The sequence below is a fragment of the Haematobia irritans genome, chromosome 4 (assembly GCF_050003625.1).
Source record: "Haematobia irritans isolate KBUSLIRL chromosome 4, ASM5000362v1, whole genome shotgun sequence".
NCBI lineage: Eukaryota > Metazoa > Arthropoda > Insecta > Diptera > Muscidae > Haematobia > Haematobia irritans.
Window position 1 is genome coordinate 20,185,235 of NC_134400.1, and position 14,499 is coordinate 20,199,733.

General features: G+C 31.1%; 1 protein-coding gene across 1 annotated transcript; it reads right to left on the reverse strand.

Moving 5' to 3' along the window:
• Positions 1-10,596: 10,596 nt before the first annotated feature.
• LOC142235317 (uncharacterized) lies at positions 10,597-14,180 on the reverse strand. The gene is made up of 3 exons (XM_075306573.1): positions 14,070-14,180; positions 10,653-11,146; positions 10,597-10,600 (listed from the first exon to the last, which is right to left on the reverse strand). Exons 1-3 carry the CDS (start codon positions 14,178-14,180, stop codon positions 10,597-10,599), a joined length of 609 nt encoding a protein of 202 aa, XP_075162688.1.
• Positions 14,181-14,499: the final 319 nt, after the last annotated feature.

Sequence of the window (14,499 nt, forward strand, 5' to 3'; positions counted from 1 at the left end):
TTGCCACTTGAGCTAAAAATAATCTGTCAAACTCTTTGAGAAAATTTTACAAAAAAAAATCTTATTTTGCAAAATTTGATTTCCAAAGAAAATTTTGTCACAATTTTATTTCTATAGTAAATTTTCCCGAAATTTTATTTCTACAGAAAATTTTATCAAAATTGTATTTCTATAGAAAATTTTCTCGAAATTTTATTTCTATAGAAAATTTTCTCGAAATTTTATTTCTATAGAAATTTTTGTAAATTTTTTTTTCTATAGAAAATTTTGTTAAAATTTTATTTCTATAGAAAATTTTGTCAAAATTTTATTTTAACGAAAATTGGTCAAAATTTTATTTCTATAGCAAATTTTTATCAAAATTTTATTTCTATTTATGAATACCTCTTAGTTAGAGAGGAATAGTTTGAAAAATCTACCAAAAAATTAGAATTTCTACCAATCCACCAAACAGTAAAAAAAATCTACCATTTTTAGTAGAATTCTACCAACTATGGCAACCGTGCGTTTAACTCATTTACTTCCACATTGTTAGATACCAACCAATTTAGGAGAATTTTTAACTAAATAAGGGCAAGCAGTGTTGCCAATTTGGTGCTTTTAGCACCAAATTTAGTGCTTTTTGATTTCTAAAAAGCACCAAATTGCCTTTTTGGTGCCTTTTCAAAAAAAGCACCAACTTGGTGCTTTCTGGCATTTTCATTTAGTGCTTTTGGTGCTTTTTTTATTTTGAACAGTATTAAGTTTAATTGATACAAAAATTTTGATTAGACTTTCAAGAGCCGAAGAAACTCAAATGTATTGCCAAATATAGAATTTGATTGTAATGAAGTTGGTATTGATTATTTTTTAATTAATATTGTTATTTAGTGTATTCTGTCGGAAAGTCGAGCGATGAGTGTCGAATTTTTGAATTTTGTAAAGATATCATTAAAAACGTTTGTATTAAATTCACAAAAGCACGCAAAACTGAAATAAGCAATAGATTATCTCGAAAGCATTAAAACTGATCAAAGTGTATACTTGAATAACGGTTCATAATGGTGAGTACTAAGTTCGAGTTTTGCCGCTAAAGTGAAAACTATATCAGTAAAAAAGGCATAAAATTATGTATATTTGCTGCAAATTTTATTATAACTTGATGGGGAATAGCCAAAAGCAAATTTTCACAAAGTTTATATTCCTTAAAATGAATTATTAAAGAAGTTGTAATTGTGCAAAAATGACTATTGTAGCAGCTAAACTCGATCTTAATACCCACCTTAACTTCTTAAAATTCAATTCACAAAAGTTCTATAATACATCTTCGGAAGTTTTTTTTTTTTTTTTTTTTTTTTTTTTAGTAGAGCATTTAATTTTGTGGTGGAAGGTGGTATGTTAGAATTTATAATATATGTTTGGTGCTTTTTGGCCTTGGGGAGTTGGCAACACTGAGGGCAAGAGTTATAAAAGTAGATCCAATGGCTATGTAAATGAATGTCAAAAGAATTAGAGAGAGAGAGAGAGAGAGAGAGGACATAAATTAATGATATTGTGGGGTAAAAGACAGCTTTATAACTGACGAAGATGCGAAGACACATCCACATCTTCAGATACCAACAGGTATTTGACTATTTCTAATTAAAGATGGGCAAGAGTTATTAAATTAGAGCCAATGACTATGTAAATGAATATCAAAAGAGCTAGAGAGAGAGAGAGACAGAGAGAAGTAAAATTAAAAATATAGTCGTGAGAAGGAAAACTTTATACCAACAGATTTTAGACAATTTCTAACTGAAGATGAGCAAGAGATGTTAAATAGATTCAATGACAATGTATGTCCACCGAGAGGGAGAGAGGGAAGGGTGCTTTATAACTGACGAATATGAGAAATTAAAAATATAGTCGTGAGAAGGAAAACTTTATACCAACAGATTTTAGACAATTTCTAACTGAAGATGAGCAAGAGATGTTAAATAGATTCAATGACTATGTAAATGTATGTCCACCGAGAGGGAGAGAGAGAAGGGTGCTTTATAACTGACGAATATGAGAAGAGGAGATTTTGGAAAATTCCTAATTAAAGATGGACAAGAGTTATTAAAATAGATCCATTGGCTATGCAAATGTATGCCCTCATAGAGAGCGATAAAGAGTACGAGAGATAACTTGAATTACGGAAATAGTGATGAGAAGGGCAGATTCATAATTCATAGAGATATTAAGTGTAAAAGAATCATTTTGGAAATTTATTTCTCCCCCTTTCGCCAAAAGATAAGTATTTAAATTCTCCAGGACGTTTTATGGTATTAAATTTTTTTTTTTTAAATTACAATCATAATTGAAATAGAAAAAAAAATATTTAACTAAAAATGTAATTAATTAATGTAATTAATTAACCAGAAAAAATCACAAATATTGATTTTCTTTTAACATTTTAAATGAAAATTAAAAAAAAGATCTATTTAGCGATGAATTTAATTTAAATCTAAATATTAAAATTTCTTGTGTCGTATTTATTTTCAATTAAATTTTTAATTGAAATTGAAAAATATATTCAATTAGGCCCTGAGTTAAATATAAAAATTAAAACTCATTTTCTTGTCATTTAACTATCGCTGAGGAAAATCACCTTCCTCAGGGATTGTATTTTTTTCTGGCAGTTATTTTTTTTCATTCAAATATTTTTTTGTTATATAAAAAAAACATACTTTATAATTAATTATTATTCTAAAAATAATAGGCATTGAGAAAATTTATTTAAAATCAATGTAACAAACTACACACAAAGAAAATTTCATTAAAATTCAACCTAATTCAAAATTTTCATTGATATAACGAAACACTTTCATTTCTACAATGAAAATATTCGTTAAAAGTACAAAATGTTACGTTGATTCAATGTTACATTGAAAATTGCCGTTATATAAACGAATTTGTTTCAATGGCGGACTTTTAACGACACATTTCGTTAATATAACGAAACTTTTTCTATTAGTGTAGGTTAAAAATAAAGGTTAATAATAAAAACTTGCACCCAGCAAAAAGTCAGCGAAATTTTTTGTAGCCGATTTAACTTTATTTTAGTCTATGAAAATTGGTCGATTTTAGTTAATTTTTTCTTATTTTAATTATTTTTGTTTACTTTAATTACGTGAACTAAAAATGAAAAAAAAGTTTTTTTTTTACAAATGAAGTAAACAAATAATAAAAATAAAATAAAATAAAATATAAAATAAAATAAAATAAAATAAAATAAATAAATAAAATAAAATAAAATAAATAAAATAAAATATAAAACAAAATAATGAGTAAATTAAATTAAAAATAAATTTTTAAAATAGTTCAATATTTACAAAGTTGGTTAAGTTTACTTAAATTGCATTCATAAGTTTCTCAAATGAGTAAATTTTTCATAAATTGTGTCTGTGTTGAACTTCACATAGCGCTAAAAATGTTTTAACATTAACCCTCTAATGCCCAAGTCCGCATTTAGACTCCATTTAATAAGGAAGCTTTTAGTAAAACACACCTTAAGACAACAAAAATGGGCAAAATAAAAAGAAAACTTATTTGAAACTATTCAAGAGGCTTTGCAGCATATGCTGAATTTTACCATATAATTTTTTTTCCTGCTTAGTTCTCTTGCTTTTGTGTCGTTCACATTGAAAATTTAATCAGGGCATTAAAGGGTTAATTCCTTCAAAATATCGAATTTTCTTAAACAACAGAAAAAATTTAGAATTTTTCATAAATGTTCTTTCAATTGGACAGCAGTTATTAACTAATTTGTATTATGTTGCAATTACTAAAATATTTTACTTAAAATTTCTTTTTCTTTCATGATGGGTTCACTCTTTCACTCTGAAAGCGTCAAAAAAATACAATCTTAAATTTAGTCGAATTGTATTGAATTAATTAAATTTGGAATTTGAATAATTAATTTTTTTAATTGGCGTTGATGATTGGTATTATCATTTCCATGTTTGACAAAATTTTCTATTAAAAATTATTTGGATCAAATAAATTCATGGTTGAAACAAACAATTATTTTTTTTTGTGTCGTTTAAAACCAATTGTTATCCTTGAATAAGGGAAATTTATCATTGCTACAGAATTTCTCGATTTTAGATGAATTGAATTAAATTAAACATTTAATTGAGAATTTTTTTCATAGAAATTTCTATTTTTACCTATGAACTTCTATTTTAATATAAATATAATTTACCAAAATGTAGATCATCACATAATTTTTGTTATTAAGACAATTCATTAAGTAAAGTTACAATACCATAAAACTTCCCAGAGAGACAAAATAGTCTAACACTCACGAGAGAGTGAGAAATATATTCCATTAATTATTAGAGAGTCTAACGGCTTCCATAATTTACTTTCTTAAATACTCCCACACACACACACACACGTAGATAAATCTAATGGTTAATGTATAAGAGCAAATGATAGTATTTTAAAAGAAATAATTCATAGATAACTTTGAAAGATTCTATGTAATTTTATTAGAGAAAAATATACCAATAAGAGGCTAACGTAACGTAACGTCTTAGAATCCCTTACAAGGAAGAAAATTCTAATAAAAAATTATGAAAATGTATAATATTGATTAAATTACTTTTTGGAAAAGATAATCATATTAATTAATGGTTAACGAAACGTAAAATGTTTAACCATGTATTGCAAAATCAAACATAAAAATTCAATTCATGCCCATTATTGAGCGTAAATCATATGATGCGATCATGTGAAACCTTTATGAAGCAGCGGAAGGGCCTCAAGAAATGAAATGAAATTCGTCATTTATGAATTTTTGAAAAATATAATTCAAAGATATATTTAAAGAATTTTTTGAAACAGTAAATTAAATAAAAATTAAAATCAAATAAAATAAAATACAATTAAATTAAATGACATTAAATCTAAATAAAAATAAAAATAAAAATTAAATTCAATTAAATTAGATTAAATTAAATTAAATTAAATTAATTTAAATTAAATTAAATTAAATTAAATTAAATTCAATTCAATTCAATTCAATTCAATTCAATTCAATTCAATTCAATTCAATTCAATTCAATTCAATTCAATTCAATTCAATTCAATTCAATTCAATTCAATTCAATTCAATTCAATTCAATTCAATTCAATTCAATTCAATTCAATTCAATTAAATTAAATTAAATTAAATTAAATTAAATTAAATTAAATTAAATTAAATTAAATTAAATTAAATTAAATTAAATTAAATTAAATTAAATTAAATTAAATTAAATTAAATTAAATTAAATTAAATTAAATTAAATTAAATTAAATTAAATTAAATTAAATTAAATTAAATTAAATTAAATTAAATTAAATTAAATTAAATTAAATTAAATTAAATTAAATTAAATTAAATTAAATTAAATTAAATTAAATTAAATTAAATTAAATTAAATTAAATTAAATTAAATTAAATTAAATTAAATTAAATTAAATTAAATTAAATTAAATTAAATTAAATTAAATTAAATTAAATTAAATTAAATTAAATTAAATTAAATTAAATTAAATTAAATTAAATTAAATTAAATTAAATTAAATTAAATTAAATTAAATTAAATTAAATTAAATTAAATTAAATTAAATTAAATTAAATTAAATTAAATTAAATTAAATTAAATTAAATTAAATTAAATTAAATTAAATTAAATTAAATTAAATTAAATTAAATTAAATTAAATTAAATTAAATTAAATTAAATTAAATTAAATTAAATTAAATTAAATTAAATTAAATTAAATTAAATTAAATTAAATTAAATTAAATTAAATTAAATTAAATTAAATTAAATTAAATTAAATTAAATTAAATTAAATTAAATTAAATTAAATTAAATTAAATTAAATTAAATTAAATTAAATTAAATTAAATTAAATTAAATTAAATTAAATTAAATTAAATTAAATTAAATTAAATTAAATTAAATTAAATTAAATTAAATTAAATTAAATTAAATTAAATTAAATTAAATTAAATTAAATTAAATTAAATTAAATTAAATTAAATTAAATTAAATTAAATTAAATTAAATTAAATTAAATTAAATTAAATTAAATTAAATTAAATTAAATTAAATTAAATTAAATTAAATTAAATTAAATTAAATTAAATTAAATTAAATTAAATTAAATTAAATTAAATTAAATTAAATTAAATTAAATTAAATTAAATTAAATTAAATTAAATTAAATTAAATTAAATTAAATTAAATTAAATTAAATTAAATTAAATTAAATTAAATTAAATTAAATTAAATTAAATTAAATTAAATTAAATTAAATTAAATTAAATTAAATTAAATTAAATTAAATTAAATTAAATTAAATTAAATTAAATTAAATTAAATTAAATTAAATTAAATTAAATTAAATTAAATTAAATTAAATTAAATTAAATTAAATTAAATTAAATTAAATTAAATTAAATTAAATTAAATTAAATTAAATTAAATTAAATTAAATTAAATTAAATTAAATTAAATTAAATTAAATTAAATTAAATTAAATTAAATTAAATTAAATTAAATTAAATTAAATTAAATTAAATTAAATTAAATTAAATTAAATTAAATTAAATTAAATTAAATTAAATTAAATTAAATTAAATTAAATTAAATTAAATTAAATTAAATTAAATTAAATTAAATTAAATTAAATTAAATGACATCAAATCAAATTCAAATCGCTTCAATCCATTTTAACCTTCCTGTGATTATTTTTGTGCTCTTCCGAAATTATAATTCTTCTTAAAACAAAAATAAATATAAATACAGCTTCCATTGCTTTAAGATAGAGACATATTTTTAGTTATTCATACTTTCTATTCTATTACTACTTATAGGACACATACATACACAAAGCTAAAGAATGATATAATAATTTAATTAATTTTAGTTAAAATTTTATTATGAAATTAGAATGTATTAACAATTAAACAGATTTATATGTATATCTATAAATATTGTATTATTATTATTATTATTACCATTGGTAACAAAAACTAAAATTTGTTTAAAAATATTTGTTGCATTCGAAAATAAAGGAAAAAGTTAAATAAATTTAAAAATAAACGCCATTTTAATTGTGTTTTGATGAAAAGTGGTTTTATGAAAAATAGATTATGAGATAGACAGGTACCCTGGAAATTTACGAAGACATTTTATGTACAGGAACATTGAAAATTTTACAATCTACCCTTGTCACTGGTGGTTGATCATCTATAGTTTTGGTCCATAGTTTACTGACCACTGCAAATGTGTAAATCACCCTTATATTTTTATATCAATTGAAAATGTTATCATTGAATTTGGTGGTGGATTGACCACTGCCTGACTTAATGTACATCTAGTGGTAAAATTAGAACAATGCATTTTAATGTCCATTCATAACCTTCTTTTTTTGTGTGTGTTTTTTTTTATGTTCTAAATTGTTTGATTGATATCGGACATTGTAATGAAATCGTTGATCCATTTCACTTTGACCAATAGAAAGAGAGGAAATAGAATTGAGAAAACATATTGGTAGGGTTGCCATTCAATTCACCAATTCGGGTAATCAGTATGGAGTTGCCAACCTTTTTGGTAAATTGTGTTATTTAAACTACGTTCAAACTACGCTCGAAATCTTTTTTAACGACATATGAATTCTCTCTTTTGTATGGAAAGGCGATTGCCGAAAACCCGTTAGAGCCCTCCAACATTTAAATGTGAATGAATCTCATGTTTCTCGTACCATTGCTGGTTAAAGAGAGAGTGGAAGTGTTGTATTGCGGCTGCTGATTTTTTTTTGACTCACTTAGACTATTCAGTCTATTGTGGTGTCACACATTAACTAAAAATACCTATTACGTATGTGCACTTCCAGTTTTTGTATCGTTGATTATTTTCTTCATTTGAACAAACCTGATTGTACCAACAACATTAACAGACAGCTTAAGTTGACATTTTCCACGTCCGCCAGAAATCTAAAGCCACTAAAATTTGCTTACGCTTCCCACAAAATGCACGACACTTAAGAAAATATATGCATCATGACGTCAAGAGAATCTGTTCCTGACTTCATGAATGCGCCTAAGATACATAAGCACCCCATTCGCTGAACTTTAGCTTAACTTCTAAGATAACTCCCAAGCATATTGCTGATTTCGAGAGACTCAACTTCGTATCTTGAAATTCAGAAGCTTTGTATCCAATGATCTTTATTTATTCTAGTGAATAGTACCAACTCTGTGTTTCCAGATTTCACAACCCATTCCACTCCCCTCTGGTCCAGTATGTGAACTGAGACACTCTCCAAGGAGGAGTTCTATCACTTCTTCTTTGGAATGTTGCTATAAATAACCTTCTGGTTTCCCAAGAGAAAAAAAAAGGATCAAAATGTTGGCATAAGCATATGACGCGACTCTTGTAGTCAGGGGAAAATTCCCATCCACAATATACAGAGAGCCCTTCGGATGACTGGGAAATTGGCGAAATAGAATGATCTTGGGGTAAATCCTGCAAAAGCCAGAACTAATCATGTACTGCATAGAACGCAAAATTCCCACGGTTAAGCCCATCTCCTTAAGTGGTATTGAAATTCCCTCTGGTGAATGTGCAAAATACCTTGGAGTAATTTTGGACAGTAAACTGAAATTTAAGCTTAAAAAAGGGCGAGGAAAGCCACGGTAGCTTTGGAAAAAAGGCATGGTCACAGTCCGGTCCTCAAAATTATGCCAGATGTGCCAAGCGTAATAGATTAAACTCTAATTCCCAAAAGTGAGGCGTGGAGTACACAGAGCCCGAGGATTAAATGTTATATAGAATTTTACACCGATGACTCCAAAGTGGATGGACAATTATACTCCTCGGTTCAGCTTTGGTGAGATTTGAGCCTGTAGAAACTTCCCGCATACGATGTTAGTCAATGTCGACAGTTTTTATGTCTCTTTCGGCTTGGCAAGGAAATTTTTCGACTTCTGACTCTAATGGAGACTTGTCCGTTTCGGAATCCTTTGGCTGATCGCTTTTGTATACCTTCATATGGATATCATGAAAGCCGTAGGTTAGGTTAGGTTATGGAGGATGACACGAATCCGAACTAGCGGATTTGTGTCCACTTAGACCATAGTTGGTCCATTGCGATTCCTCAAACTTCTTTCCATCTTCCTCCTCGTCTTCTTCCGGCCGGAATGGGTCTATTGTATGATAATGTGTCCTTCGGACGCGCCTAGTTCCTCCACCCCGAAGCCTTGATGAGGACGAGAATATTCCTCAGACTGCATTCTCGCAAGTCGGTCATAGTCTGAAAGAAATAAGAGCCCAGTATCTTGTTTCTTCTGAAAGATAGTGCTGGACACTGGCACATGAAGTGAAAAGAATCGTCCGTAGCCTCGGGGTCCAGACACCACCTACAAATATCATCATTCACTAGACCTATCCTTACCATGTGTTTTCCCAAGGTGTTGTGTCCCGTTATGATGCCTATCATAGACTTCACATCCTCTATCTGCAAGGACATCAAGACTTCAGAGTTCCTAATATTATTGTCGTCCCATATCAGTTTGGTTTGTTCACAGCCAATAGAAGAAGCCAATCGTCTCTTCCATAAATCTTCATATTTGCTATTCCTCCTGTAAATAAACAAAGAGAGCGGAGGAAAAACGTCCGAAATGACGTTTTCCGTACCACCCGCGCCTTCCTTAGCCAGTATATCTGCCTCTTCATTCCCAGATATGCCATAATGTCCAGGTACCCAGCACAGAGTTACATTATGCTGTTCAGTGAGAACCGTAAGCTCTCTACGACAGCGGCTGACCATCTTCGACCTTATGTTCGTATTGCTCAGGGCCTTTATAGCTGCCTGACTATCGATGAAAATGCTGATATCGCATCTAAATAACGGCCTCATCGATAGAAATTCTACAGCTTTTGCAATAGCAAATATCGCGGCCTGAAAAATGCTGTATTGTTCGTCCAACTTAAAGGACTCCTTAAGTTTCAACTCCTTGCAGTATATTCCGCTGCCTGCACCCTCGGCCATTTTTGAGCCGTCAGTATAGATGTTGAGATTCCCAAAGTGTATCCTATTTTTATCCCAGTCCTCTACACTCGGGATAATTGATTCCAGGTCGCTCTCAAACATATGCCGTGACGCCATATAGTCCGTTCTCATATGTCGTCCGGCATACACTATCAGTTCAGTGTGTCTGCAGCCCGTGCTCTCCAAAGAGTCCTGGCCCTTCAGTCTGATCAGTATGACCTCCGCAGTCCTCCTAATATGCATTCCCAGTGGACATATCCCCATCAATATCTCCAGTGCGGCGGTGGCCTTTGTCCTCATCGACCCGGTCATGTAGATAAGGGCCATTCTATTTATCCTGCCCAATCTCAGTATATGATTGTGTTGGTTAGTGATGGGCCACCAGATATGACATCCATACACAACTACTGGCCTTATACAGCTGTGTACAGCCAGTTGAAAAGGGACGGTTTCATTTCCCACCGCTCCCCAACAAGCTTCTGACACGCGTATAATGCCGCATAGGTCTTCTTCATACAATCCGCTACATTCTCGAGCCAATTTAGCTTCGAGTCCAGGACAATCCCCAGGTAACGTGCCGATTTCGAGAGTGTCAACCTCGTACCCTGAAATTCTGGATCTTTGTATCCATGCAGTCTCCTTTTCCTTGTAAAGAGCACCAAATCCGTTTTCCTTGGATTTACTCCTAATCCACCACCACTAGCCCATTGCGCTAGAGATTTCAGTGAGTCGCTCATCACGTCCGAGATCGTGTCCAAGAATTTGCCTGAAACCATTGAGACAATGTCATCCGAGTACGCCACCACTTTTATGCCCCTATTACTCAGTGGGCTAAGAATCTCATCCACTATAATTAGCCAGAGCACAGGTGATATCACTCCTCCCTGAGGAAGTCCTCTCGTCGTAGTCGCTTGTTGTTTGGAATCTGCGAATTCCGCTTCGATGTTCCTTGAGCGTAGCATTGCCTCAATCCAGTTCGTTACGATCTCGCTCACACCATTCCTCTCCAGAGCAAGTACTACTTTCTCGATCTTTGTGTTATTGAAGGCCAGAAAAGCCGCCAATGTGTATTCTCCGAATGAAAGCCGTAACTTACACGACTCAATGTCCAATATAAGGTTAGGTTAAAGTGGCAGCCCGATTAAATTTCAGCCTCACTTAGACTATTCAGTCCATTGTGATACCACATTTAACTAAAAGTACCTATTACATATGGACACTTTTAGTCTTAACCACTGCACCTTCTCTATTATTTACTTTTGTGGAACCAACCAGATTGCTCCAAAAACATTAACAAACTGCTTAAGTTAACGTTTTCCAGGTCTGCCAGTAATCTAAAGCTATATGCTCGTAAAATTCGCTTACGCCTTACACAAAAAGCAGGACACTCACACAAGAGGTGTTTAATTGATTCCTTTTCCTCCACATCATGGCAGCTTATACAATAGTCATTATACTTCGCACATATAGTTTTTGCAAATTCGCCTATCAGGCAGCGACCCGTTATAGCAGATATCTGGAGTGCTATCTGACGCCTTGAGAACACTAGCATATCTAGTGTGCGGTTTAAGTTGAAATGGGGCCATATTTGCTTGGTGTCGTTACAACCCTTGCAATTCTCCCATCGAACATTTGCCATCATGACAGCCTTCTCACGCAGTAAGAGCTTGCAGGTAGCTAGAGGCATACCAACAGATTCTAATTCCACTGGAATATGTAAGGTAGTTCCTAGCCTTGCTAGCTCATCTGCTTCGATGTTCCCCGGTATGTTCCTATGGTCAGGCACCCATATTAGGTGAATATTGTGATGCTCAGCCATCTCATTGAGAGATTTGCGGCAGTCGACGGCCGTTTTCGAGTTGAGGAACACAGAGTCCAAGGATTTTATTGCAGGTTGACTGTCTGAGTATATATTAATGCCCACATTTTTTGGAACATTACTTCTCAGCCAATTCACCACCTCTCTTATTGCCAATATTTCAGCCTGAAAAACACTACAGTGATTAGGTAATCTATTCGCTATTCGAATTTCCAGATCATTAGAATATACTCCGAACCCCACTTGTCCATTCAATTTGGAGCCATCAGTATAGAAATCTATATATCTTTTATTCCCCGGGGTCTGTGTACACCACGCCTCACTGTTGGGAAATAGAGTTTCAAACTTTTTTTTTGTCGAAAAGTGGTTTTGCCAGGGTGTAATCCACTACGTTAGGCACATCTGACATTACTTTGAGGACCGAACTGTGACCGTAACTTTTTTCCGACCACAGCGATAGCTCGCGCAACCGCACAGCCGTTGTTGCAGCTGACTGTTTGGCCAAAATGTCCAAAGGCAATAGATGCAATATGACATTAAGGGAGTTTGTTCCCGTCATGCTGAATGCACCTGAGATACACAAGCACGCCAAACGCTGAACTTTATCTAAACTTGTCGGCTGGTGAAGTGCCGGCCACCAGACTACAACACCATATAGCATTATAGGTCTAACCACTGCCGTGTATAGCCAATGTACAATTTTTGGTTTTAGTCCCCACTTTTTCCCTATTGCCTTTTTGCACGAGTACAAAGCTACCGTTGCTTTTCTCTTGTCGGCTGGTGAAGTGCCGGCCACCAGACTACAACACCATATAGCATTATAGGTCTAACCACTGCCGTGTATAGCCAATGTACAATTTTTGGTTTTAGTCCCCACTTTTTCCCTATTGCCTTTTTGCACGAGTACAAAGCTACCGTTGCTTTTCTCGTCCTTTCTTCAATATTAAGCTTAAAGTTCAGCTTCCTGTCAAAAATAACGCCAAGGTATTTTGTACACTCACCAAACGGAATTTCAGTACCCCCTAAGGAGATGGGCCTAACCGTGGGAGTTTTGCGATCTTTGCAGTACATGACTAGATCTGTCTTTGCTGGATTTACACCAAGACCATTATCTTTCGCCCATTTCTCAGTCATCCGGAGAGCTCTCTGTATAATATCTCTGATTGTGGATGGGAATTTTCCCCTGACTACTAGCGCCGCATCATCTGCGTATGCCACCACTTTTATCCTTTCTTTTTCTAGGGAAACCAGAAGGTTCTTTATAGCAACATTCCAAAGAAGAGGTGATAGAACTCCTCCTTGGGGAGTGCCTCTGTTCACATAACTTTGTATGTTTGCTTGCCCTAGTATGGCTGAAATACGTCTCTTTATTAGAAGTTCGTCTACCAGCCTAAGTATACCTGGATCAACATTCAGAGTTGTCAGTTCATTTAATATCGAGCTCGGATGGACATTATTGAACGCCCCTTCGATGTCTAGAAACGCCACGATTGTGTATTCTTTGACAGATAGTGAGCTTTCAATAAAGCTGACTAGTTCATGCAATGCGGTCTCAGTAGACCTGCCCTTCGAGTATGCATGCTGTCGTTTCGAGAGCAAACTTGAAACCACGCTAGTTCTAGGATACATGTCTATCATCCTCTCCAGGGTCTTAAGTAGGAATGAGGATAAGCTGATTGGTCGGAAATCCTTCGCACTCGAGTGAGAGGCTTATGTTCAATATAAACATCGCATGTCGTCTTGGTCCATCCACCTCATCCAAACGACAATCTTCCAATCGGCGATTGGAAGATTTGGGTTACATTCCTTTAGTCTCTTTAATATGGATTCAGGATCAGGATATGCTCTAGGTATCCATGCATGTGCTCTAGGTTTAGCCGGTATTTCTGTTTTCTCGACTAACTCCAAAGCGACTTCTTCCCAATCTTCACTAATAAGCATCAAAGCAGCTTTAAAGCAATCCATAGACCTCCTGTCTGCAAATGCGATTAACTTAAATCTTCCTTGATACCAACCAGCATCTTGCCGTCGAGGACTTGGTCCGGGAAACTTTTTTCGCACCTCTGAATAGACACCAGACATCGCGTTCTCAATTTCCCCCCCACCCCCATTTTTGCTTTGGTACCATACCGTCCAATGTTCCTTTGTTAATGATGGCCATCACAAGGTTATCTTTTGCAACCGAGGCAAACGACCTTTGACGATTTTGATTTGGAGAATGGCAGCTCATCCGGTGATCGTTCCCTTTTTTCAGCTTTAAGAATTCCTTGAGGCCATTTTATGGAATTGCGTTGCTTAGCCGACATCGTGCTTGGGTCGACTGATCCTAATTTCTTTAGGATAAACAAAACATTTCTGCGTTCCTTGAATATCTTTCGTGAGGGATTACCTCCTTTTGATGTCGTTACCCTAGAAAAGGTTCGAATTGCTAAAGTGTCGCCACCTGTCGAACTGTCTACAGGTCGACTAATTTGGCCTAACTCTTGGTCATTGCCCAAATTTATAACTTCAGTCGATACCCGTCCACTGGGCCCTGAAGTTAGCAATCCAGTGGATGACTTTGAATTTCGCTGCATGGTGGCTTAATTTACCACCACACTTGAAATTCGTAATAAGTACTTATTA

Coding starts and splice junctions, on each gene's coding strand:
- LOC142235317 (XM_075306573.1), bottom strand. CDS start 14,180: ATGTCGGCTAAGCAACGCAATTCCATAAAATGGCCTCAAGGAATTCTT. Junction 11,147..14,069: donor CCAAATCAAAATCGTCAAAG/GTCGTTTGCCTC, acceptor GAGTCGTGTAAG/TTACGGCTTTCATTCGGAGA.